Source organism: Enhydra lutris, unplaced genomic scaffold, assembly GCF_002288905.1.
Source record: "Enhydra lutris kenyoni isolate GAN:26980312 unplaced genomic scaffold, ASM228890v2 scaffoldscaffold12, whole genome shotgun sequence".
NCBI lineage: Eukaryota > Metazoa > Chordata > Mammalia > Carnivora > Mustelidae > Enhydra > Enhydra lutris.
The window spans coordinates 47,752,581-47,780,036 of NW_019154096.1; the positions used below are offsets into that span (position 1 = coordinate 47,752,581).

At 39.1% G+C, this 27,456-nt stretch overlaps 1 protein-coding gene across 1 annotated transcript; it reads right to left on the bottom strand.

The window, feature by feature from the left end:
• Positions 1–1,626: 1,626 nt before the first annotated feature.
• LOC111145124 (NOC3 like DNA replication regulator) lies at positions 1,627–26,918 on the bottom strand. The gene is made up of 21 exons (XM_022499798.1): positions 26,816–26,918; positions 25,901–26,108; positions 22,817–22,949; positions 21,908–22,065; positions 21,200–21,253; positions 19,738–19,868; positions 17,197–17,358; positions 16,910–17,003; positions 13,698–13,873; positions 13,155–13,283; positions 11,740–11,871; positions 10,042–10,122; positions 9,636–9,736; positions 7,207–7,279; positions 7,063–7,126; positions 6,913–6,984; positions 6,510–6,691; positions 5,147–5,275; positions 4,382–4,479; positions 2,482–2,566; positions 1,627–2,136 (listed from the first exon to the last, which is right to left on the bottom strand). The coding sequence occupies exons 1-21, from the start codon at positions 26,822–26,824 to the stop codon at positions 2,008–2,010; spliced, it is 2,400 nt and encodes a 799-aa protein (XP_022355506.1). The 5' UTR covers positions 26,825–26,918; the 3' UTR covers positions 1,627–2,007.
• Positions 26,919–27,456: the final 538 nt, after the last annotated feature.

Below are 27,456 nucleotides of genomic sequence, written 5' to 3' on the forward strand. Positions count from 1 at the left end.
CTCACTTTTAAGTGCCTAGCACAGTGCTAAGCACACAGTAGGTGCTCGATACTTGTCTAGTTAAAAATATATATATTAATGGCTGTAGCTTGTTATAGCCTCAGGGTATATGTGTGTAACTGACTAGGATATTTAGTTCTGAAAATGAAACTCATCAATATAGGCCATAGAAGTTTATGCACCAATAGATTTCATTCTCAAATTCGTAGAGCATTCAAATGCTAGATGTGTATTTTTATGGTCCCACTGTGATTCTCTATGTGTGTAACTAGAATGGTAAAAGCATAATACAAGTGTGAAATAGTTAATGAATTCCTACTTTAAAACTGATTTTTCACCTACAGTTTCTGCTGCCAAAGTGAAATATAAATGTATTTGTATATGTTTGGAAAATAAATGGTTTGTGACATGTAATGGTCTAACCTGTACTCTGATGGGGAAAGACCCTGTTGTCATCCAAACACTATTCATAACATTTCTGGACCCTGTTTTGTATCTAAAATGTGGATTAAAAGCAAATATTTATGTTAAATGTACATTCTCCTTAAATAAGCCTAAAAAAACCTGTTTTAAAATCATATATAAGAATATGCTAAAAGATTAACATGCACTGTTGAGCCCCATTAAACAGGAGTAATAAAGGAACTTTCTATTTTCATTTACATTGTGAGGGGGAAAAAAAGAGCTTTAAGCTCCAGATCAAAAGAATTGGCTTCTATAGTTTTGAAGACAGAAGAGATCTATTTAGTTGGACTGCTGTGCGTTTTTTTTTTTAATTCTCGTATCATAAGAATAGGAAGCAAAAAAAAAAAAAGCAGCTGTTTTATTCAATTATTCACAGAGAATATTTATAACTCATTGTTACAAAAACTTATTTCACAGACCATTACTAGAATATGGCAGTAGCTTAGGTAAAATATTGTTTTTTAATTATATTCATAAGAACAGGACCGTAACTGTAGTACAAAGACGATGATGACAAAGGAAAAAAAGGAGGAGAAGGAGAAGCAGGAGAAAGAGGAGAAGTAAAAGAAGAAAAGCCCTTAAACAGGCACCATTTATCCTTAAAACAGAATCAAGTCTTCAACTTGGTTTTTCCACCCAGGAGCAGTTCTTCCCCCAACACCCTCCAGAACACAGCGGAAAATGAGAAGAACCGTGAAGAGACTACAATCACATTCAACTTTTGAAAGTAGCCATAATAAACACTCTCGTTCTCTTTTACAAAGATCACATCAGGTTACTAATTAAAGTGTATCATTCAGCCAGAGCCAATGAACCTGGTATCTAATTTCAAGCTATTTTTGCTTTTCTTAAAAATCTTCCTGAAAATATACTCAAATACAGAATTTTCTCATTTCCATCTTTGGTGTTACAATAAAAATACATTTATTTCATTTGAAAGAGTTTTGGTAAAGAGTAGTTGAATGATAAAAAGCAATCTCATGGTATTGATTTTTCTGCACTCTATGCCCTCATTTTAATCCAGCAACCGTAATCCAATTAAGTTCACTCCAAAGATTTTTTTGAAACTGTAACTATAACTTAAGATTAAGTTTTTTGTTTTTTGGGTTTTTTTTTAGAAAGGGAGAGAGAAAGAGATGGCGGGGATGGGGAGAGAGAGAGCATGCGCGGGCACAAGCTGAGGGCTGGGACAGAGGGAGAAAGTCTTAAGCAGGCCCCATACCTAGCACGGAGCCCAACGTTTGTGCACACTCAACCAACTGAGCCACCCAGGTGCCCCAAGATATATATTACGTTTTAAAAAGGCAATGTCATTAAAAAACTTCCAAATGTGCAGGTAGATGGTTTTCAATTCTCCTTTCTTAATGACAATTTCAGAATTGGGGCAGAACTCTGTGCCATGCAAAGGGCAATTCTTCCTCCTCTGCTAATCTTCTTAGGAAGCTTCCCTTGTATAAAAAGAGAATGTCCCAAAGTAATGGTAGGTCTCTATGTGCATTGAATCAAACACAAATATAAGAGAAAGTCCACTGACTCCTTCTACTACCGCAGTGATGTTTTCAAATATTTGGCAAAATCCAGAGGTGAGTGAGTAGCTACTTCACCGCAATGTCTTTTGATTAGCTGATTTAAATCTTCATTCAAAAACAAATCCCCTTGTAAAACTTCACTCTGAAAAAAATATTCAAAGTGACTCACATTAAAAGTTCTTAAAACATAAACAAAAGCCAAGCTGTGAGCAAAACTGAAAATGTCAACAGTAGACCCCAAACCAACATATGAAACCTGACAGTGCCAAGCACTGGGTCAGGCCCAGGACACAGCTTACACTGAACAAGTCTCATGACAATCTCCAGAGTCCCGAACCCAGAGATCCAGCCTACCATCAACAACTCCTAAACATGAAAAAAAATGACCTATAATATAGTTAGTTAAGCAAGTTGGAATCAGTTGATAAGAGACATTTAGTTTTTACTTCATCTTTAAAAAAAAAGATAATGAAAAAACATCACATACCTTCTTTTTGGAACTCGAAGACTGAACAGGAGGATTGAATGTCATTGCACCCATACTGTATGTCTGAAAAAGTTCTGCAGCTGATCTATAATCACAGAAAGAATGTAAGGACATCACCATATCTGTATAACCTGAAAATAACTGGACTGTACCCAAAGAGGACTCACTATTCTAAACCCATACAGTAAAGTATAACCTAATCCTGCTCTTGAAACCAACAAACTAACATACTGCTAAAATAAATCCTAAATACTCATGTAATGACAATGCTAATCACCGAAATCTACCTCAGAGAGGCCTGGTACACATTTAGAAATAGAGGCCTGGACAAAAACAAGGCTGAGCAGAACTCCAACTCAATGTGATCAAATCCCAACTCGACCAGTTACGCAGACAATACGCAACAGTCATGGGGGCCAGACAAGTGAAGCACGGAGTTACCCTCCATGGATTTCAAACAGCTCAACCCCTCAGTTATTGGCCTGGATCAAAAGCAAAGAGAGGCCATTCAGGACAGACTAAACATCCATACCCACGGCATGTAAACGAATCCTCAGTGACTTGGGATTGGTTCACATTCCCAGGAGATCAGCAGGGGCCTCCAAGGATTGCAATTAGAGTCTCATCCCAAGCTCCACCCTCCAGGGCAAGACCATCGTGAGTTTCCCTTCTCAAGCTTTTGGGATAAACCCTTTCTTCATCTTCCTCCAGAGAAAGAAATTTCTGACATAAATGAGGCCAGGATCAAGATCTCTGACAAAAACATGCCAGAGAAAGATCACGAATAAGAAAACAGACAGGTAATTGTTTTCTCCTTGTTTTCCCTTTTAAAAAACAAGGATGGGGGACAGATAGGAAGTATGAGGAAGAAAAAATGGGCCACTTTCTCATTTAATAAGGCCAAAAGTTATCTTTATAATACCCAAAAGGAAAAGGGTTCATGGAAAACTAGAGTTTCTGCCTCATTTAGAGGGAGGAAGCAGCTGACTTCTGCTGTGTAAAACTATCGACCTATTTTCCTAAATCTCCCAGTACTTCAAGAGAAGTTGGAACTTCTAGGTGAATTTGTCCAGTATTTAAAATATAGCAAATAATTCCATTTTTGTTTAAACTCTGAAGAGGCTAGAATACCAGTCTGCTGGCCTATCAGTCACCTGTCTGTGATCTCCAAATCAGAGAAACAAGCAGGCTGCAAATGAGAAAAATCTACACCAAAATATTAACTCTGAGTGGTGAATATATTACAAGGGTGTCTTTTCTTCCTTTTCTGTGTAATTGCCTCTTTTTGTACGGGGGAAAGGTTGTTATTTTTTCAACTTTTCTGTACTTTTAAATTTTTCAGAGTAAGAAGCTGGAAAAGGAACTTCTCTGGGCAGGGTGCTACTCCCCATCTGGAGCTGACAGTGGAGGCTGGAAGTACCAGCAGGTCAGGCCGCACTGCACCGAGAGAACTGGGAGGCCCACGGACAGGAAGCATGGCCACTCTGAGCCACAGTGTTGCAAAGCGCTTCTCTTCTCACTCCTCCCCTGCTGGCCCTACTGCAACCATTCGACGGTGGGGAGGAACCCACTGCGGCTGGACTCGTGGACATTCCCACAGAGCAAAGATGGCATTATCTCACTAACTGCTGAACCTGAGTGTCAGGGGTATGTGTTTTCACTATTCTTTCTACTTACCTGGATGTGTGAAACTTTTTATAACCAAAAAAATGTTAAGTGATTACCAAAAACACACTAACAAAATCATGGTCGGCATGTTTTCTCCTTATAACAATTCAGGAATATGAAGTGAGACCAAATCCAGATCAACTGGTACTTTCTGTTTCAAAATCTATCACTTTCTAAAGCAGGCGGCTCAGCGCGAACAGTGACCAGGCGTGGCTTGTGGTCTGATGCCTACCTCCGGCTCAACTCCTGTTTGAGCGCTTGCGAGCCTTCAGAGGGGGCTCCGGCAATCAGGTGAGCCGCAAAGCTCTGCACGGTGGGATGGTAGTGTCTCTGAAGGACAGCAGGACAGCCACATTTTGTACAGGTCAGTACTTGATAAAACACGGGCTACAGCAAAGATCTTCTCGAACACACACTTCATTTTTTACAACCATATAACGTATATGTAATTCACAGTAACCACATACACACAGAAAAAATACCCTTTGCTCATAGGATGACAACATGAACCTGATGACCAAGCTACCAGGGATGTAGTTCAGTCTTGTTTTTACAGTATGAAAAGAAAAATCAAGAGGCAATTTCTCTTTCAGAGTGAAAAAAGTTAGTTTCCAACAGGTTTCCTGAAACACACTTGCTACGAGGCTCCCTCTAATGCGCCCGCACTGTGGGATCACGGCAGTGCCACCCTCTCGAAGCTGAGGGGCTACCAGAGTCTCCCTGGGCAGCACCCAATACAAACCTTCCATTCCGGATCGTGCTGGGGAAAGAGTTCAATTTTGTAAACCTCACCCCACAAAAATGTCATTTTCTGCCTCCTTAGAAAATGCACCTCATCAACTTAAAAACCAGAAAGAGCAAAGTAAAATATTGATTAGTAAAACAGGAATTCTCCAAAAGGCCAGACCAGAACAAAATTATATTGAGGACTCTGGCAATAATAACAACTTGAGGGAAAACTGAAAAACGCTGCTCACAAAGAAAGGACCATCCTTACCCGTAGTGCATGCAATTCCCAAAGCGCAGTGTTCTGAGCATTACAATACTCAGGTTCATCCAGCTCAGGAAGGAAAACCCCACTTCCCTGAGACTCGTTGTCAAGCAACAGATCTGTTTTTGGGAAAGTCTGCAAAAATGTCACATTAAAAAAAAAGAAGTAATTAATACTGGTAAAGAATATTATTGGGTTCTATACTTTTTTCAAAAAAATATTTTATTTATTTGACAGAGCAAGCAAGCATGTGTATAAGCAGGGGGAGTAGCAGGCACAGAGAGAGGGAGAAGCAGGCTTCCCACTGAGCTGGAAGCCCGATGAGGGGCTCAACCCCTGATCATGATCTGAGCCGAAGGCAGATGCTTAACTGAAAGCACCCCTGGATTCTGTACTTTTATCTGAATTTAAATTTATTTTGATTTTTATGCTTAAATAAGAAATATAAGCAGGGCGCCTGGCTGGTTCAATGGGTGGAGTGACTCCTGATCTTGGGGTCATGAGTTCAAGCCCCATGTTGGGTAGAGCCTACTTAGAAACTAAAATATGGGGGCGCCTGGGTGGCTCAGTGGGTTAAGCCGCTGCCTTCGGCTCAGGTCATGATCTCAGAGTCCTGGGATCGAGCCCCGCATCGGGCTCTCTGCTCTCTAGGGGAGCCTGCTTCCTCCCCTCTCTCTGCCTGCCTCTCTGCCTGCTTGTGATCTCTGTCAAATAAATAAATAAAATCTTTAAAAAAAAAAAAAAAAAGAAAGAAACTAAAATATGTTTTTTGTGTGTTTTTATTTGTTTTTAAAGATTTATATTTATTTGACAGAGAGAAAACGTGTGCACAAATGGGGAAGTGGCAGGGAGAGGGGAGGGAGAAGCAGGCTCCCCGCTGAGCAGGGAGCCTGACAAAGGGTTCTATCCCAGGACCCTGGATCATAACCTGAGCCTAAAGCAGATGCTTAACCAACTGAGCCACCCAGACACCCCCAAAATAAAATATTTTTTTTAAAGAGCTATAAACATATTTGTACTGACACAAAAATGTGTCCATCACCATTAGTGTTAAAAAAAATGTTATAATGTACACCATAAAAAAGTGGTGTTGTCTATGTATATGTGCTGCACGTTTTATATATGAATAAAAAAAGTCTAAAAAAAAAAAAGTTTGCTGGAAGGAAACCCAACAAATGGTAGGATGGTTACCTCTGGAGAGTATCAACGGGGGTGGAAATGCTTTCATTTTGTAATTTTATATAGTTCTTTTCTCTCCAGATTTTACCATTTTCCCATCATCATAGTAATAACATAAATAGGGAAAAAAGATGCAAACCAGACAGCACTGCTGTACTGCCACTGAACTTAGCTTTGTATCATTACTTACATGCATTAATATTCTGTTAGTTGCTAAAATGCCAATGCTTGAATTTGGAAGAACGTGAAGAGCAAGGGTACAGAGGCGCTTGATGAAAGCAAGGGCTCTCTGCTGGGAAACCTGCTTTCTGCGCTTAGTTAGCATGACATCAAGGCACTGGAGGAGAATCTCGACACCTTCATTCGTAGCACCTAGAACACAGATATCCCCTTCAGGGCAGTTCTACCATAGCTCCAGTCAATTCCAGAAATTCTCTCTCTCCAACTCTTAACATAAGGTTAAATACAGATGTGTGGCCCTCAGAGGCCAACATTTTAATACACCAATTCTGATTTCTTATTTTTCATTGACTACACACAAGATATTCTTAAAAGGTAAGTATTTATTCAAGACATTATCTAAATGTACATACCTGCATGTAACTTGAACAGTGTTTTATACAGATGTGTATAGAACTTCATCGGATCAATATTCAGAACATCACCTTTGAAATTACAACAATTAGGTATGTTACAGCCTCCAACGGTAAAGCAAACAAAACTTGATTAAGAAAATATTTTACCTTGCCCAGAAAGAATATGAAAAGCCGTCTGGACGCAGTGAAGACTTTCTCGATAGCTCAGGTCCTTGAAAAAAAGGGAGAAAAGGTCACTAAGTATAATAATCACCATTCATACCTTAAAAATTCATTAGTAGAGTTACTTACACCAGACTCGATGAGAGTATGCAATACTACTAATAAATCATCAAAAAACTCCACATTTATAAGGTGAGCAAACCTAGAATCAAACAGAGCTTAGTCAACAGGTGACCTAAAAACACAAGTAAAACAGCTAGAAATTAAACTTGGCTTTAAAGTCCTATTTTTAATATTCCCTATTTCAATGTTAGTTATGATGCAGGTGGTGGTAATTATTGATACTTGTCATTAATTCACAATGACCTTTTTTCTTAAGATTTTATTTATTTATTGGACAGAGAAAGAGAGATCACAAGTGGGCAGAGCAGCAGGCAGAGAGATTGGGGGAAGCAGGCTCTCCATTGAGCAGAGAGCCTGATGCAGGGCTCAATCCCAGGACCCTAAGATCATGACCTGAGCCCAAGGCAGAGGCTTAACCCACTGAGTCACCGAGGTACCCCCAGAATGACCTTTCTAGCAATTCATCCACAGCTGGACACTATACTCAGCAGGAATATATGAGGCACTAAACAAACTGAAAATATTTCAGAAATACTTCTGCCCTACAGAACAAGTTGTTAAAAACAAACAACTCCCCAAGGAAAGTGTACCAGCTACCCCCTGCTGCTCTAACTCATAAAAGAGTCAAAAACATCAGCTTTTGGGAAAATGGGAAGCAGGAAAAGAGAAAGGAGGAAAGAGACTGTTATTTATAGGAATATGGACCCTACTAAAGCTTTAAAAATAAAATGGAAAGAATACTAGACCTGGTACCTAGTTCAGGCTCTGCAATTAATTGCCTGTATGATCCTAGGTAAGTCGCTTGTCATCCTGGGCCTCTGTTTTTAGAAATAACTGAGATCCCTAGGTAGAGTTATAGAAGAATCATCTGACCTACTAAATGTGAGAGCACTCTGTATAGCATAAAATCCTAGGCACTGATGTACTTAAGTCAAGATCTTTCTTCAATATTAGTGCAAAAGCCTTTGACACTATGTAAATCTTAGACAAGAAGGACTCTTAAATGTGATACACTCCCTGTGGACTAGTACAACTTTTTTTGTGAAGGAACTGTTTATCAACATTTAAAGCAAGCAGACTTTCTGACCAACAATATATGCGTACAAGTACATGAAGGTGTTTCCAGTACAGCACAGGGGGCTGGCCAAATAAAAGTATTACTGATCCATGAAATGGAATATTCCAAATGTAAAAAAAAAAAAAAAAAAAAAAAAAGGTGGATATAATCACACCAACATGGAAAGATACCCAAAGTAACCATTTTATCAAAACAGAAAAGCCAAGTTACAGAACATCTACATAGCAGGATTCCATGTGTGTGACAGAAGACAGGCAGACAGACTTATGTACTTACATAGGAAGGGAAATTATAATTTTTAAATTTTGTATTCTTCTGAATCATTTGAATTTTTAAAGCAAATAGATATGACTAAAAGCTTTTTTAAATAAAGGAACTAGTCACTGAAAAACAAACGGGAGGTCCTATCCAATTTAGAAATATTCCCTTCTCTGACCAACCTCTCTTTCAGTCTTTTCAATAACAAGGCCCAATTACTTTATAATTCCATTGCCAAATAACTCCACTCATTACAAAGAAATTTCTTATACTAACCAGAACTTGCCTTTTCTCTGTCTTTCAACCCTAAGTCCTATTTCTATCGCTGTGCTGTCCAATGATGACAGCCACTAGCACATATGGCTATTAGTCATTTAAAATGGGGCTGGTCCAAACTGAGATATCCTGTGTAATATTCACCGGTTTTTATGGGAAAAAAGAATACCAAGTATCTCAATAACTAATACCGATTGTATGTCAAAATATCTTAGGTAAGCTGAGTTCGATAAAATTTGTCAAAATTAATTGCACCAATTTTTTACTTTTTTAATGTGGCTAACGGAAAACTTTAAATTACATGTGTAGTTCACGTTATAGTTCTACTGCTCTGTTCTAGAGAATACTACCTCAAATACCTGGAAAACCATCACAAGCACCATTATTCTAGTTTGCATCCCCCAACAGGTTCACAAAAATATACAGAGAGATTTCTCTTTGCAGGGAAGATTACACAGGACTCGAGAAAGGATGTGCAGGCAGGGTTAGAACAGACTTAAGAGTCGTCTGCACGGACCACTCAGAAGTCTGACAGTAGATAACTGGCCACAGCGCAGAAAGAACCAAGAACTGAGCGATCAATCTTCAGGACCCTCAGAACTTAGTCAGCAGAAGGAAGGAGTTATGAAGGAGATTTAAAAAATAAAGGGCTTGAGATAAGAAAACTAAAAAGACAGTGTTATGAACAGTTTCAAGGAAAGGCCGAAGACAGACAAAGACAGAAAAACACTGGGTCATCATTAGTGAACCTTGGTTAAGAGGCATGGGTTTTTTGGTCTTATTTAGAAAGAATCAAAAATGCTTCAACCTACACAGCCCTTACTTGGCAAGGCCTTCTAGAACTGCTGGCAGGAGAGGTGACCTCTGGGCCTTCTTCAATATTCTGAAGTAGGTCACAAACACAATATTCAAAGTCTCCGTGTGCTGGCAGAAGAAGCAGACAAAATGACTTGAGTATAACCCTATACTCTTTCTCCTGACTTATCCCAACGATGACGGTCAAAGCTCAACCTTTCTGTCCCTTCCCAACCCTCTCCACAATCCAATCTTAAGAGTTTCCATAAAACAGGATGAAGATACACACCCTGTGATGTCATGAGACCAACAACGATCACATCAAAGCCTTGGGAGACAAACCGAGATCATACAACCCCAAGTTGCAACTATAATCTCTAGTTAAAACCATTTCACAAAACATTTTAAAAGCGTGAGAATGTGAAACTGCCTACCACTTTAAGTTTTTTCTCAGTGCTCTCTGAAGCTTCTGCCTCCAGAAGCTCTCGCTCCAACTTCTCTTCTGCTTTCTTCCACTGGAATGAGACAAGGAAAGAAAAAGTAAGAGCATATAGCACTGAGTGAAAAAGCAAGCTTCAAAGAGGCATAATATGTAAACATTCTGAAACACATACCCTAGACTATCTATGAATACAAACACACAGACCTGGAGAAGCAGCAAACATGCACCAAGCCAAGGACAGCAGCAGGAAGGCAGGACAAGACCGGGGTGAGGAACAAAGGGACTCTAACTATATCACCAACAGTTTCTTCTCAAGAACAAAACTGAAGTCTATTAATATTTGCTCATTGTGGATGGTAGATACATGGGTTATGCTGTATTAGTCTCTGTAGTTTTCAATAATTTACGCTTTTTCAAAAGAAAGAAAAAAGGAAGAACACAGAGCCCAGAAATAATTCTTATTGTTAAATCCTCTACAACACAGCAATTAGTCATCAACGATACTTCCTAAACACATTTACATACAATGCATAAAACCAAATACTACAGGGGCTTCCGGGTGGCTCAGTTGTTAAGCGTCTGCCTTCGGCTCAGATCATGATTCCAGGGTCCTGGGATCGAGCCCCGCATCAGGCTCCCTGCTCAACAGGAAGCCTGCTTCTCCCTCTCCCACTCCCCCTGCTTGTGGTTCCCTCTTTCTCGGTCAAATAAATAAACAAAATCTTAAAAAAAAAAACAAAACCAGATACTACAGAGGAATTCAACGAAGTATCAGTTTTTCCCACTTCTTTATGGGAGCAGCAAATAATGGTTGCTAAGCTGCCTGAGACTCAGGGAACCATCTCAGGAAGAGTTTCCTTCCTTCATGCGAAGTTAAGGAGCTGCCATGTTCTAGTGGGTCTTTTGTTTCGCCATCACAGCTGCGTACATGCTGTTTCTAACAGGGATATCCAATTTATATTAGGATAGCAAGATAAATAATTAAAAGATTTACCTTCATTTGTTTCCAATTATTAAGTCTATTTTGGTACTTCTGCCCCATTTTCAAAATTTATTTTAGGCATATTCAAAGACGGGTATCCCTGAAAACTATCTTTTGTTTTTATAAGCAATTTGATAACCCGGTCTTGAGAAGTAGTAACAACGATGATAGTGGTGGCAATTCATGTCTATACATTATACAGCACGCCCAGTGCCACACATTTGCTAAGTGCTTCACATAATTAATTCATCTTATTAAGACGGAAGGGTGACCCACGAGGTAGCTGCTTTTACTAGCTCCATTTCTCAAAATCTAAAAAAAAAAAAGTTTTATACTAAATAAACAAGGGGCTGGAATTTCAACCTAGGTTTCAAATAAGAAACGTGGTTCAATTAACAAAATTTCACTTTGTTGCCCGTTTACATAAAAACCACCTTCCTGGTCAAGGAAGGGATCTGCGTATCTAAGACAATCTGAACAGTAAAGATAAAAGCCAGCGTGACACAGAAATTTTTTCATCAACTGCTCTTTTTGCCAATGAACTGTCAATTTAATTAATAAAGCAATTCTCTGCAATAACCGGGGAAAATAAAATTTTCTAAATATTAGGTTTTAACACATTTATTTTTATGATTTAACTATGATCTCTGACTGTGCCTACATTATGATTTTAATCTGAAGTCAAACAAAAAAGGAAATCAACCAAACCTTTCTCTGCATTCTTGATAGAGTTTTTCTCTTTTCCTTGAAAGTCATGAACTTTTTTGGTTTATTAATGTCCTCTGTATCTTTTTTCACTTCTATTTCTTTGATTCTTAAGCACAAGAATGTCTTTAACATCTAAGAGGAGAAAACACAATACACAGCTTAATATTTCTATTGCCCTCAAACCCTTTATACAGAAAAGCATTTAACAATGTTTTTCCTTCCTTTATGCCAAAAAAAAAAACCAAACAAGAAAACACCTGTGACACACCTTTTTTTTTTTAATTTTTTATAAACATATATTTTTATCCCCAGGGGTACAGGTCTGTGAATCGCCAGGTTTACATACTTCACAGCACTCACCACAGCACATACCCTCCCCAATGTCCATAACCCCACTCCCCTCTTCCAACCCCCCTCCCCCCAGCAACCCTCAGTTTGTTTTGTGAGATTAAGAGTCACTTATGGTTTGTGTGACATACCTTTTATCACATTTCACACTAAAGTTCTATTATCTTATTGCTAAACATATTCGGAATCTATGTCTATAACAGGACACTAGTATTTGGCTAACTACACATAACAATATTTGGCAGTGTAAGGAGTAGAAAAAAGATAGAACACATTACCTGGCATCGGTACTTAGAGTTACAAAGAATAGACAGGCCAGAAAAAGGTTTGGACCAGTATATGGAAGGAGAAGATGTAAATTAGATATTTCTAAACCGGCTGTAATTTACCAAACCAGCCTCCATTTTGCAGTCAGCAGTTCTAATCCTCATCTTTTCCCACCAATTAAAAAAATAATAATGACAAAAAAAAAAAAGAAAGAAAGAAACCCATATAGACCAGTGTTATTAATTTTAAGACAAGTTATTTTCATTTAAGCCAATGGGTCTCCAACTTCAGCAAACATGAGAATTATCTGGAGATTTATAAATTTATAAATGTGTTTACTATTGAGCCCAGCATCTAAACTTTAAAAATTTAACTCACAGAATACTCCTGCTGTTAGTATGAAAAAATAATATAGCCAAGATGTTCTCTTTTATGATCACTGTCGAAACTACTCAGCTGTCCATCAAGTAGGGGGCTAATTCATATAATAAGAAACTAAAAGCAGATGTTAAAAAAGGAAGAGACATCCCTCTACAAGATAAAATGAAAACAGCTCCAGAATAGCTTCCATAGAATAAATGCATTTTTATTTTAAAATCTAAACATGTATTATATAATTTTATAGATACATAAACAAATATATATGTCGTATGTATAAACACCTAGAATTTGTACTAAATTGTTAAGAGTAGTTACACTTGAGGAGTCTTCTACAAAGAATAAAATTCCTCATAACAACTGAAAATTAACTTTGCAGATTAAAAACAAATAAAATGCAAGGTCAGCAAAGGAAGGCTTACCTCTGGCCTAACTTCGTAATTTCTGCCCTTCACAAAACCAGAAATCACTTTAATCACACCAAGGGAAGCTTGGCCTAATTTATCTTGCTTAAACAGTTTCTTCACTGCCTCACAACACATTTCAGATATCTGAAAGAAATAAAATGTTACACTCAGCCAGTGTTTCTCAACTTTGGCACCACTAGCATTTTAAGCCAGACAACTATTCATTTGGTGGTGGACGGCTGTCCTGTGCATGGTGAGAAGTATATTAGTCCCCTAGCCTTTGCCGGCTAGATGCCAGTAGTAGCCATGGCAGGGGTGACAATCAAAACTACGCGCAGACACAGCCTCACATTCCCTGGAGGGCAAAAGCACCTCCTGCTCAGAACCACCACACTAAACTTACGTTCAAAGAATTTTCTTAAAGAGACAACGTTTAACAAAGTGACACTACTTTAGCGATAAATAATAGCTCCAAAAGAATTCTAAGACAAAAATAATAATCACAAGGTCTAGAACTTTGTGTTCAGGATGAAAGCCAACAACCACTTAGCAACCCACCGATTTTGACACGTCATTCATGAGAGGGACAATCAACACAATAATGTTGTTGTGAAAGTTGAAATGAGGTAGTGCCACCAACAGCTCACACAGGCTCCTCACAGCCACTTCTGCCAGTCCTTTGTAGGCCTTTAAGGAAACTACATTACTTTTCTTCAGTTTCCTTTGCTTCCAGTCTAATCAAAAGAGAACTGTAGTTACTGTACTCATTGATCAAAGCTTCAACTAATTAGCTTTCTTTAACAGGAATAAGCAATAATAGTATACACTGTGCAAATTCTTAAGTGTTGTATCCACCCTTAGACACAAGTACAAACGTTATCATTAAGTTTATCTGCCATCATCCACTCTCTGACTCTCACCATCATGTTAAGAACTTTGGCTTTCCATGCATTTTAAAAGATGTATCATTAGAGGAAAAGAGTCTCGGGAATAAATCAGGGCAGGGGAGACAGAGAGCTAGATACCTTACGGCGGAATCCCTGGACTGGGCTCTACCAGGCTTTCCCCAAAAAACTAGATTACAAGTCAAGAAACCTGGGTTCAAATCCTAATCCTCCACTACTTGGCTAGTGAATATGAGCAAACTCCAGATTCTGAGCCCCGATCTCTCCCATGTTCCAAAATTCTGGAGAATCTAGAACATTTTCTCCCAACTTCTTGCTAATGCTCACTGTGGTATCTTTACTGAGGAGGTGAAGAAGATTTAAGTTTTTCTTCAAATAACTGATGATTCACAGTACCTCTTTTCTTTTTTTGAAGATTTTACTTATTTGACAGAGAGAGCACATACACACAAGAAGGGGGAAGGACAGGCAGAGAGGGAGGAGGCTCCCCACTGAGCAGAGAGCCTGACATGGGGCTCTATCCCAGGACCCTGGGATCATGATTTGAGCCAAAAGCAGATGTTTAACCGACTGAGCCACCTAGGCGTCCCCACAGCACCTCTTTTCTACAAATTTCTACATACATACTCTGCTACCATAACATCGCATCTTGAATAAGGAAAATACACTGGTTTTTCTAAAGTAGGTTCAACACTTCCGTGTACATCATACACAACCAGAGATGAGAAAGACAGTATAGATGACAGCGCCTGTGTTTTAAATTGCTTCTCAAGTATATGAGTTTTCCTCAAACAAGCTATATTCATCACAAGAACCATATCTTCTATTTACTTAAACCTAACAAGACTTCATAATGGATGAATAAACAAAATGTATTTACATATATACAATGGAATATTAATCAGCCTTTAAAAGGAAGGAAATTTTGACACGTGCTCTGAGAATCTTAAAGACATTATGCTAAGTGAAATAAGGCAGTCACAAAAGGACAAATATTGTATAACTTATTGTAGAATTCTATTTATGAGGTTCCTGGATTAGCCAGATCCATACTCAACGCAACTTAGAAAGTAGAATGGTGGCTGCCACGGGCTGGGGCAAGAGAGAAAGGGGAGCTCAGGCTTAACAGAGAACTTCCGAGGGGGAAGGTGCCAAAGTACCGCCAATGCACAGCGGTGACGGCTAGATGACACCGGATTTACCGAACGCCGCAAAACTGTAAGCTTTACAAAGAGTTACAATGGTAGAGTTGTATTTTACCATAATTTTTTTAAAACTTAAAAAATCAAGACTTCATAAGGTTCCATCAGCTTAGAAAAGGCCCACCCCCGCGTGGTGCAGCACAGAGGCCACCAGCCACACGTGACCACTGAACGTCTGAACTGGGGCTAGTCCAAACACAGACGTGCCGGCAGTGTGAGATACCCGTCAGATTTTGAACTTAGTACAAAAAAAGGAATGTAAGATACCTAATTTTTAAAACTGATTACATGTTGAAATCATTTGTTGAAATAATCATATACATAGTAATTTCGCTACTTTTTACTTTTTTTTCCTTAGCATGGTTACCTATTTTTCAAATGACGTATGTGTCTCATGTTCTATTTCTCTTGGACAGTGCTGGTCCACATAAAGCTCCCAGGCCTTGGAATGTATGCTCCCAAGGAGGCTCCAGTCGGGAGGCTAGAGCATGGAAGCAACATCCTCAGCACCCAACCCCACCATCTCCTTCCTGCCCTTACTGGGCCAATAGGATTCGGCAGTCCTGTTCCAGCTGAGACAGCAACTAGGTGATCCTTAGGCCCACTACTGAGTAAAGGAGCCCAGCTGAGTAAAGTAAAAGCATCTGACCTGACCTAGGCAACTGAATTCTTCTCCATTCATGCTCCAATTTTCATAGGACCCTCCTTTTCTGAACAAAAGAGAATAAAGGTTTGGTGGAAGAGTTTATCATCCAATACAACCGACTTCTTTCTAGTCCACTTTTTTTTTTAAGATTTGTTTATTTATTTATTTATTTGACAGAGCGACAGAGATCACAAGCAAGCAGAGAGGCAGGCAGAGGCAGAGAGAGAGGCAGGCAGAGGCAGAGAGAGAAGCAGGCTCCCCACTGAGCAAGGAGCCCGATGCGGGACTTGATCCCAGGGCCCTGAGATCATGACCTGAGCTGAAGGCTTAACCCACTGAGCCACCCAGGCGCCCCTCTAGTCCATTTTTAAGGCACTAATTTCATCCATTTCAAGCCATCCTTCTCCCCTAATTACCCTCTCCAAATAAAAACCAGCAGCATAAATTTCAACCATTCACGAATTCAAGAAACATACTAGGAAAAGACCTAGAGCAACAATAATACTAACAGCTGATCAATACAGGCTACGCACCGTTGTAAGCAACTTTCATCTAGAAATTAATTTACTTCTCACAACAATCCTATGAAATAAGTACTATTTTTTTTTAAGATTTTTATTTATTTATTTGACAGCAAGAGATCACAAGGAGGCAGAGAGGCAGGCAGAGAGAGACGAAGGAAAGCAGGCTCCCTGCCGAGCAGAGTGCCCGATGTGGGCCTCGATCCCAGGACCCTGAGATCACGACCTGAGTCGAAGGCAGAGGCTTAACCCACTGAGCCACTCAGGTGCCCAAAATAAGTACTATTATTTATAAACAGAAAAATGGAAACAATGAGAGATTAAGTAATTTGCCCACCACATGGGCATTAAGTAGAGGGCCCAGATTTGAACCCAGGAAGTCAGACTAGAGACTCTGCATTGACAACATGCTACACTCTCAACAGAGCACAAAAGCTAGAACTCACCTTCCAAACCAAAGTAAATTATGTTACATATTTTTAGATGTTTAATATACCTTTAACCATTTGCTCCAGATTTTCCAAATAAAATTTATATTGGCTAACCAGGCCTTCCTCAAATTCTCTTAACTTCTGGGTTTCTTTGCGGATCTGAAAAAATCAGAAAGACCACTCATTTTTTAAAATCAAAATATCAAAATCCTTAAATTAGCACAAAATGTGAGAGCATAGTATATACCCAGTCCTACAAAAGCGGGCAAATCAAAAACCCTACTATTTCTCCCATCCCTACCTCTCCAAAATGTTCAGCTTATTTTGTACAGTAATTGTTATCTATCATTACCTTGGTAGATTTTTCTGCTTCTGTGAGGGGTCTGATTTTATATGAAGGAGTAATGTCCTTAAATAACTCCAACAGGGAAATTACCACCAGCTTTCGAACAGTAACAGCCACATCAGGATCCTGTTCCATCAGCATGGAACGTAGTTCTTTCAATTTTTTAATCTGTTAAAGAAATAAAGAACTTGGAAGGGCAGAGAAATGACTGCAAAACAATTAAGAACAAAAGACAATAGCCTCACATCTGGCACAAGTGGAATCCATGCAGTGACTCAGAGAGTTTAGTCAAACACAACTCCAGCTACGACTCACATTACCAAAAGATAAATCATCAAAGCCAATCTTATCCTTGGTAAATAGTTAGAAGATACAGACTTAAAAAAAAATTTTAGGGGCGCCTGGGTGGCTCAGTGGGTTAAGCCGCTGCCTTCGGCTCGGGTCATGATCTCAGGGTCCTGGGATCGAGCCCCGCGTCGGGCTCTCTGCTCAGCGGGGAGCCTGCTTCCTCCTCTCTCTCTGCCTGCCTCTCTGCCTGCTTGTGATCTCTGTCTGTCAAATAAATAAATAAAATCTTTAAAAAAAAAAATTTTTTTTTAATTTATTAATATACCTACTCTTTGAAAAAAATTTTTTTAAGATTTTTATTTATTTATTTGACAGACAGAGATCACAAGTAGGCAGAGAGGCAGGTAGAGAGATAGAGAGGAGGAAGCAGGCTCCCCGCTCGATTCCAGAACCCTGGGATCATGACCTGAGCTGAAGGCAGAGGCTTTAACCCACTGAGCCACCCAGGTGCCCTTACTCTTTGAAATTTTTTTTACTGGGTTTTCTTAAAGCATGTGCCTCTTAATTTTTTTTTTTAATTAAAATGTTAGATACACCAAATATATTCATCACATATACAGAAGTTAATCAGGAATTTATAAGTAGAATGTATATACATTAGCTTCAACAAGACTCGTACAAACATCATTTGTATGAAGTAATGCTGAAGTTAAAACAGTTCAATGAATGTGCTTGCTTTGATGAACTACTACTGCCTGCTAGGTATCTTGAGAAGAAATCCTCTGGTTAGTTAGCAACATTTGCTGCAGCGGGGCTAGGACCAATATGCTCCCACCTATTCGCTAGCCCTAACTCGTGTGAGCATGAGGCTCCAGAGCTGGAAGACCCAGATTCTAATCCAGCAACTGTTGAAATCATAACAAATTTACTTGAATTTTTTAGGGCTCAATTTTTCAGCTGTAAAGTAAGATCAACAGTTCTTGTCTTTATGGTTTTATAATGATTAAATGAGATGATAGAGGTGAGAAATATTCCAAATTTCCCTCCCTAATTCTGCTCCAGACTTTCCCTTCGCTTTGTTAAAAAAGAACAAGTACTGCTCCAAAACATACCCAGATGCAATTTTTTCTACAAAGGTAAATAATCTACTTTATTGTTCAATAAACAAGTATATTCACAGTAGGATGACAGGAACACCAACATTAACAGGAACAGTAGTACTACTTTACAAGACTTCATGTATATTTGATTATTTAACCCTTATAACAAAGTTTTAAAACAGGTACCATTCTCTTTTTAGAGATGAAGAAAATGAGTCTTGGGTAAAAGGACTTACCCAAAGTCTAACAGACAGTACCCCAGGTTTCTGGAGTCCACGTGTTCTAACCATGACCATCTTCACCACTGATCCCATGGCCCACTGATCATTATAATTCTGATCTATTTCACTTAACATATTTTCCACTTACAAGTACTCCTGAACTAATTTCACTGACTTTTGTGTAGCATGTTCCTTATTAAAAATCCCATCAGTCAAGTAAATTTGCAAGTAAGTTCCTTCTCTCTTGTCCAATTAATTTTTACACTTAGCACTTTCAGAGTTCTAACATTAAGTCAATATCCTCGTTTTAGCTTATTTATTTATTTAAGAAAGAGAAAGAGAAGGGAGGTGGTAGAGGGGGAGAGAGAGAATCTTATGTAGGCTCCACGCCCAGCGCAGAGTTAGATCCACGATCCTGCGCCATGACCTGAGCTAAAATCAAGAGTTCCAAACTTAACTAAGCCACACAGAAGCCCCTCAATACCTTCATTTGGAGAAGATGAAAATAAGACTCAAGAGAGTTTAAGTGACTTTTCTTAAGATTACAGAAAAAATTAAGTGCAGATGTAGGATTACATTTAGGTTCTTTCTACTCTTTTTTTTTTTTTTCCCAAGATTTTATTTATTTTGCAGAGAGAGCACAAGCAGAGGGTGCAGTAGGCAGAGAGAGGAAGAAGCAGGTCTTCCATGGAGCAGGGAGCCCTGACATGGGCCTCAATCCCAGGACCCTGATATCATGACCTGAGCTGAAGGCAAATGTTTAACCGACTGAGCCACCCAGGCGCCCCAAGGTTCTTTCTACTCTTATTCTACCTCAGTCACTGTATTTTAATGCTCTTCCTTTCTGTATATGCTTATAGGTAGTAAAGGAATCTTACAATATTAGACATTTGCACTATATCTAATATGAAAAGCTCAAAGAAATTAGTACTACTTACATTACTTTCTGGGTCTGATAATATGGCAGATGCCAAGGCTGCAATATGCATTTTCTTCTCCTGTAGTTTCTTCCTTCTCTCAATCAAATGTTCTTCTAATGTCAGTTCTCGAATGGGATCTTCAACGATTTCTGAAAGAGATTAGATATCCCCTCTTAAACGTTTCTTTATTTACAAGTATCCAAGAACCTTTATCAATACAACAATATTTTCTACAGTGATAGATAATAATGATGATAACTTTTACTGAGTACTTGTCATGGGTCAAGATTACTACATATGATCCTCTCAAAAATGCTATGAGGCAGGTACAATCATCATAACCATTTCGTACATAGAAAATGAGGCAAAGGGAGTGTAACTTGCTTATACTCATAAGTCTAGTAGAAATGGAATTCAAATCCCAGGTAGTCTGACTTGAGAGCTCATAATCTTAACTACTATGCTAATAAACTTATAATAATTGCCATGAATTGGGGCGCCTGCGTGGCTCAATGGGTTAAAGCCTCTGCCTTCGGCTCGGGTCATGATCCCAGGGTCCTGGGATCAAGCCCTGCATCAGGGTCTCTGCTTGGCAGGGAGCCTGCTTCCTCCTCTCTCTCTCTCTCTCTCTGCCTGCCTCTCTGCCTACCTGTGATCTCTGTCTGTCAAATAAATAAATAAAATCTTTAAAAAAAATAATAATAATAATTGCCATGAATTAAGGGAAAAAGCAACCTGACTTTGTTTTTTTTTAAAGTACAGTACAGTCTACCTTGCTTTCAACTCTCTGCAGTCCTTTGCACTAAAGAACGTATGTCCATCTTAAGAAATTGATAGAGAACTAGATTTAATAAATACACAAGCATAATCTCTAATGAGCCTATGAAGGATGACTGAAAACAACTGGTTGACCTGTAATCTCATTTATACCATTAATGAGGTTTGCTAAGCTAAAGTAAAATTTAACCAGGTTGTTCTACTGCAAATTCCAAACAAATATAATGTCAAACCATATGTTCTTTCAGTTTAACTTTGACTGTAACTGTCTTACCTATTAGAAACCCACCTTCAATTATCTAAAATAGCCATACATACAGACATACATAACTGCTCTAAGAAAGAAGTGAAATGATTTCATATCACAGAATCAGTTTGTAATTTAAAGCTGAAAAGTTAATATTTATAGGTAGGTCCTTCACTTAAAATTAAAAAGAATTCAAAATGGTAATAATTTACAAGACTCTTCATGCATGCCTAGACATTACAAACATAACTGCATAAAATTTTCCGTAATAAAGAGCAACAAAGAATCAAATTCCACAAGGTTAAGACTTTCAAAATGTTCAAAATGACCTTGAAATGACCAGTAATTTAGAATGCACATTTCAGACTTTATCTAAAATTAAGTTACATTTATTATTACGCAAAAAAGGTAATTTTCAATTAACAATTTAGTAACTACAAAAATGCATTCCATTACCTTCCTCAAGTTCCAGCTCTTCTTCGTCCTCTTCATCTTGCTTACTGTCTATAACTGTATGGAAAACACGTATATTTAAAAAATCTGAGCGCTTGCTTCGGCAGCACATATACTAAAAAATCTGACAATATACTTAAGTGATAAAACTACAGAGAGAAAAGCAGGAAAGTCATTACCATAAAACTCTGGAAAGTAGTTACTTTTGTAAGGAGGAAGCAATTAATGATTGAGGGGATCAAAAAGGAAGTTTCTGGGTGCTGGCACCATTTATATCTTACCCAGATAGCAGTTTTATGGGTGTGTTTTTTGTGATAAACCACGTAACTTTGCAAGGCAACTCTGATTTCTAGACTTTTGTGTATTTTACTTCACAAGAAAAAGGTAAGAAAATGTAAGAAAAAAGGTTAATAAAGGATAACTTATATTCTAATTATAGAGACAAGAGTATTTGGTGAAAAAAAATCTCTGAGAAGAAAATCACCTCAAAATTGCAGCCTCAGCTATACTGACACAACAGATATGAGAGATAACCATCTGTTTTTCTGGCCAAAATCATCAAGCTTGCTATATGACTAACTGCAGTGACCCCCTATTCTGTAGGTAAAAGCAAAAAATAAAATTAGATCTCGAGTGAAAAAAAAAAAATGTGATGATATTAGTAAAGAGCTACAATGTTTACTAATACACTGGCTGACTGATTAGATTCACCTGGCTTCTCCCTGGTCTGCGGGATTATACCACTTTTATCCTTGATAGGAAGTAAGTGAATCAGTTCCTTTTCTGGTGCAGTTTGCAGAGTTCTTGGTATTTTTTCATATTTATCTATAACACGCTCATGCTTTCGTTTCTTGGCGTGAACAGGTTCACTGCAGGAAAGAAAAATTCCAGTTTTAGTGTATTTACAAAGGAATCTAGAGATTATTTTAAAAGTATGGAAAAGTAAACTACTAGGCAAACCTCCAATAGGTATATAGAAAATAAAAAATAAAAAAATCAGTATATAGATACTAGCACCAGACCAGGCACATAGTAGGCACTCAAGTTAACTAAATGAATAAAAGAATTGTACAGTCTCCCCCAAAGACTACAGCTGCCTTCAGATACAAAAGAGAAGTGAAAGCTACAGCAGATTCTTTTTGAAAACTATTCCACAAAGCTAAGGGTGACATCATGCTGTTTTACTTTCCCAAAAACCTTGAAACTATTGCATGGACTTCGGAGTTAATAAGATCTAGGTTTAAACTGCAGATCCACTAGTTGTGATGGCAGGAAGCATCGGTTTCCTCTGTAAATGGGAATAATATGTCCCCAACAGGGTAACAAGGACTGAGATCGTAGCCATTAAGAACTCAGGACTGTTCTGTCAATTCCCCAGAGAACTACATTCTCCCCCCAGGACACTCTACTTCACTATTCAGACTCAAAAGAAATGAAGATATACACTAAATAAAATCAGTTTGCTTTAGTCATGAACTTCCTTTATTTAGGAAATAAACTGAGTTACTCTCTTATGCTCCGAGCTGAACATCTTGCACTACTAACCACCTAACTAAAATTCAGAATCAAGTTTTTAATACTGAAAAGATGTGAATGTTTATAATCTAAAGGAAGTATTACCTAGAAGAAAGATCTCTCGTTAGAAAAGATGCTCTTTGTCCTAAGTCTCTCATTAACTGCAAGTCATCTGCATCCATCATATCCAAAGGAAGGGCTTCCTCTTCTTCCTCCTCTTCCCTCTCAATCCTTTTACCTGTTCCAACAACAAAAACAAATTCAGAAACTGGTATTCCAGGTATAGAACTCTGTGTTTTTGTGTTAATAAGAGAAAAAGTTTATGCTTTTCTAGTACAGTCAGCCTGGTGTTTCTAAATGGGAGCACTAAAGACATGCTGGGCCAGACGGCTTTGTTCTACCGGGGTGTCTTGAGCTAGGCAAAACGCTAGCATCTCCAACCCCTGAAAACTAAATGCCAGGAGTCTTCGCAGGTCACTGTCACAACTAAAAAATAAAATGCCTCCACACAGTCTGCAATGTCTTTCAGAGCACGAGAGAACCGAGGACTTAGCTGCTTCACTCCTTCTGATCCCCACTGACTTCCTTTCCACTTCAGCCACCCCCTCTGCAGGCCGCATCCCAAACCTTGGTGCTCACCCCAGGCCTTGACCACAACCGTTTGTCCTTCTAGGTCTCATCTGGTTACTTCCACTGCACTTCTGTGACCCATATATAGGTCTTCTATCCTCTGACCACTCTACTTCTATCTTCCATTGTGTTCTACACTCCTGAACTTCCCCTGCATGGTTATCATTTCAACTGCCCTCTTGCCAATATCCTCAACTACCTTCCCTTCTACGGTTTACGCACTTACATCTAACAAAACCCCAACGGATCACTCCATCTTCTGTCTGTCCCTCATTCTTTCTCTTTTTTAGTATAAAAATGAATGTCGACTAAGTGCCAAGCAGTGGTCTAAGTGCTAAGGATTCAACCATGAACAAGACAATCTTAGTTCCCTAACAGAACCTGTAATTCTCCCTGACTCCAATAACACTAGTAAATATTGCCATACAAAGGTACACCTTGCATAGAAAGGAACTCCTACCTACTCTAAGTGAGCTTACCATTTCTCAACAGTGACCAGCAGCTGGTTTATTTCCCTGATCAGCTTTCTCTCTTCCTTAGACTGTTCAAATCTTTTCTCTATCATCACACTTCTAACGCCATCACCCGCCTCACTTCATAATCCTCAGAGGAGCTAGCTTCCTCTATCACTAAGAAAAGAAAAGCCAGAAGCTAGAAACTCCTGCAATTTCCCACACTGAATTCAACAACATCGGCCTCCATCCCTTGTTTTCCTTCTCATAACTTTTTAAGAGCGTCCCTCCTCCTGGGCTCTGGATCTCAGAACTTCTTACCTTCTCCTATCATTTAAGCCCTCTCTCCCTTGGACCTTCAAACTGTCTAGTCCATTAAATTCTTTATATCAGCATTTTAAGATGGTCAAGTCATCCTCCAGTGGGCAATTTGTCAACCTTCGCTTCATAGATCATATAGATCATACTGATGGACTATAGCTCTGTCAGTCTTAACAGCTGTATTGTATTCCACCATAGATAAACAACATTATGTCACTCAATAATTCCTGTTGATGAACATCTTATTTTCAATTTTTGATCATGGTGGCATTTTTTTTTTTTTGCTATTATTAATAACGTTGAAATGAGCATACTTGGAAATATATTCTTGGCAAATATTTTCAAATATAATCATAGACTGAATTCCTAACAGTAAGATTGTTAGGTCAAAGGAAAAGCATTACCTGAAAATCTTTTTGTGATACTGTATTTGAGTTTATAAATATATTTTTATTCAAATGGTATAAGCATCTCATACATGTGGCAAAAGTCTATAATTTCAAGTGAGTGAAAGCATCAATACACACTACTTTTCACCTTTTTTTTTTTAATTAACTATTTTGTAGACTATTTCATGTTGGGACATAAAGAATTTCCTTCTTTCTTTCAACATCCTTCTGATTTCTAACACTGTACAGTTCTGGTTTTCTTCCTAATTCTCCTAATAAACCTCATTACATCACATTATTCTTCCACCCATTCCTTAAACGCTGGGTTCCTTAAAATTCTTTCTTGACTCTCTTGTTCTCACACTACACAGTCTTCACATTGACTCTACCAAGTCTAAGGCTTCAATTACCATCTAAGTGCAGATAATTCCCAAAGCTGTTCTCTCTAACTCAGATACTCATACCTTACCGCTTAATAGACTTCATTTAGATGCTCAGCATATAAAAATAAGTATTTTACTTTTTATATATAATTATAACATATCACATTTTTTAAAATTCCACTGAAATTTAGATAGAAAATATCTTAAAAAGCATGTAACTCAAGCAACATTTTTTTTTTTAAACAGATTGTACCTGGAGATTAAGTGACCAACTAAGGCCACTTTGCTAATAACAAAATTAAGGTAAAAACCCAAGTTTCCCCACTTCCAGTCCAACAACCTTTTTATACATCACAATAATATGTAACCAAGAGATCAAACTAAATAGGTCAGATTTAAGAAAATGAGATATACATGGGAAGACTAAAGTCAGGTACGATCAAATATAAATACCCTGAAAGCACCAGAACATTGTAGAGGAACTGGTTTGACTCAAAATGGTCAGAATCCTTACCCATTTTGAGTACTTGGGGAGTTCTTCAATAGTTTTACAAAAGATAACCCTGACAGTTACAGCTCAATTTCACTCCAAGTTTCCACATGAAAAGAAAGCTGAAGCTGAGAAAATTAAGTGAACCTTGGCAACACTGTCAAGGATGCCCCAGAGAAAGGCAATGTTCTTACCTAAGCTGACTGCCAGTGAATGAGAAAGTGGCAGCGCTGGCATGTTCCCCAACAGTTATTTACACAGCTACTCTCAGTTTGTTTTCCCAAGTATTCTATCTTCAGACCTGCTTTCTAGACAAACTAAAAGCAGAGACTAGCTCTTTTTCAGTGAATACCATCCTGTAATGTTTTCTAACACGGACTGTGATAAAGCACATAGGACTACTACCCTTACTTACTCTTGGGAAGATCTGGAAACAAGACTGATTACTAGAAAGCAATGTTATTTCATGAACATTTTAGGACAAATCAATAGAAACTACAGGACATGAATGCTTTCCCAATTACCTGGTCGTTTTCTCTTTGGGTCCTCCAGTGGCATCGGTTTCTTAGACACAGCATCTTTTACAGCTTGTCTTAGTTTCCTCTGTTCTTTCCGGTACTTCTTGAGAGTGCTTTGTTGTTTAAATTGCTTATTTTTTAGCTTGTTTTCAAGTTTGACTTTACTAGTTTTTAGTAACTTCCGAAAGCTTGGGACCTGTTTTTTATTTCTTCTCTAGAAAACAACAAGAGTACAGCATACCAGAAATTTAAACTGCAAACCCAGAACAAAATGTTGTCTTTAAAGTAAGTGACATTCATATATCGTGTTACTGCTTGCTAAGTTCTCCAACATATTTGATTCCAACAACCTCGTTAAGCAGTGATTGCTGCTACCTTCAAATAGCTGATGAAAAAGCTAAGGCTGAGAGAGATTATATGACTTGTCAAAGACTCAAACTAAGGAGGGCAAACGGAATTAGGATATTTGGATTTCGACGCTTGCTGGTAACCTCTAATTGAGAAATTCAAATCCCAGCTCTTTTTCTTTGAGAAGCGGGGCAAATCACTTACTTTTTTATCCCCACACCCGTTAGGGGAAAAAATGGACTCATCTCGCGTCCCATGACTCACATTATAAACTCGCTGAGAGCAAGACCCTGTCACATTTGTAAAATAAAGGGTTCGAAAGACGGTCTCGAAGAACCCTTTAATGTCCGACACTCTACAGAGAGAAGACTCCGTGCTTGTATCATCGCGGCCCCCTGAAGCCGAGCGCGAGCACAATAGGCGATCCAGATCTAAGCGCCGGGAGGCTGGCAGCGCACAGAAAGGAGGGAGCCCCGAATCCAAGCCACCGCCCCCTATACAAGGGCAAAAACTCGCCGAAAAACTACACCAGGGGGCCTAAGCCGCGGAGATCGGGCTCCTCACGACACTTACCGCTTTCATCCTTAAATATGAAGAGTCCCGACCCTACAGTTTCACCCGGGATAAATGTAATCCAGGGATCGCAAGGCTGTAACTAACACACGTGCCCAAGCCCCTAAACTGCGCCAGGCGGAAGCTACCCCTGGCCCCTCCCCATCCTCCGCCGCCGGAAATAGAAGTGGGACTTCCGTGCCCAGATTCGGCCGCGCGCCCTCTCGCGGCACCGGGCGGGTGGCACGCCGGTGAACGCGCCGGTGAACGCGCCGGTGAAAGCGCCGGTGAACGCGCGGTGTCCCTGAGCCGCGCTTGCCGAAGGCGGGTGGCCCCCGGGGAACTTCATAAGGTCTATGATTCCTGTCCTGTCGCCCAACTTCCTTTAAAGTCCTGGGGAAGTCGGGCTCCACCTTTCAGGACGAAAGGGCTTGCTTTTTATCAGTCACCTCCCAGCACGTCATGCCTCTCATCACGCAGCGTATCTCATCTTTCTGTCAGAGATACTGACCTTTGCAGTTGGTTTTCCTCCGTCGAGGCTTGAGGGCAGGAAAGGCCTACTCCTTTTGTGTCATGCCTGCCCCCTCCACGGGCTCTCTGGGCATGTTTGTGGAATGGCGAATGACTTCTCATGACCTTCCGGAACTCGAAAGTCTCTCAAT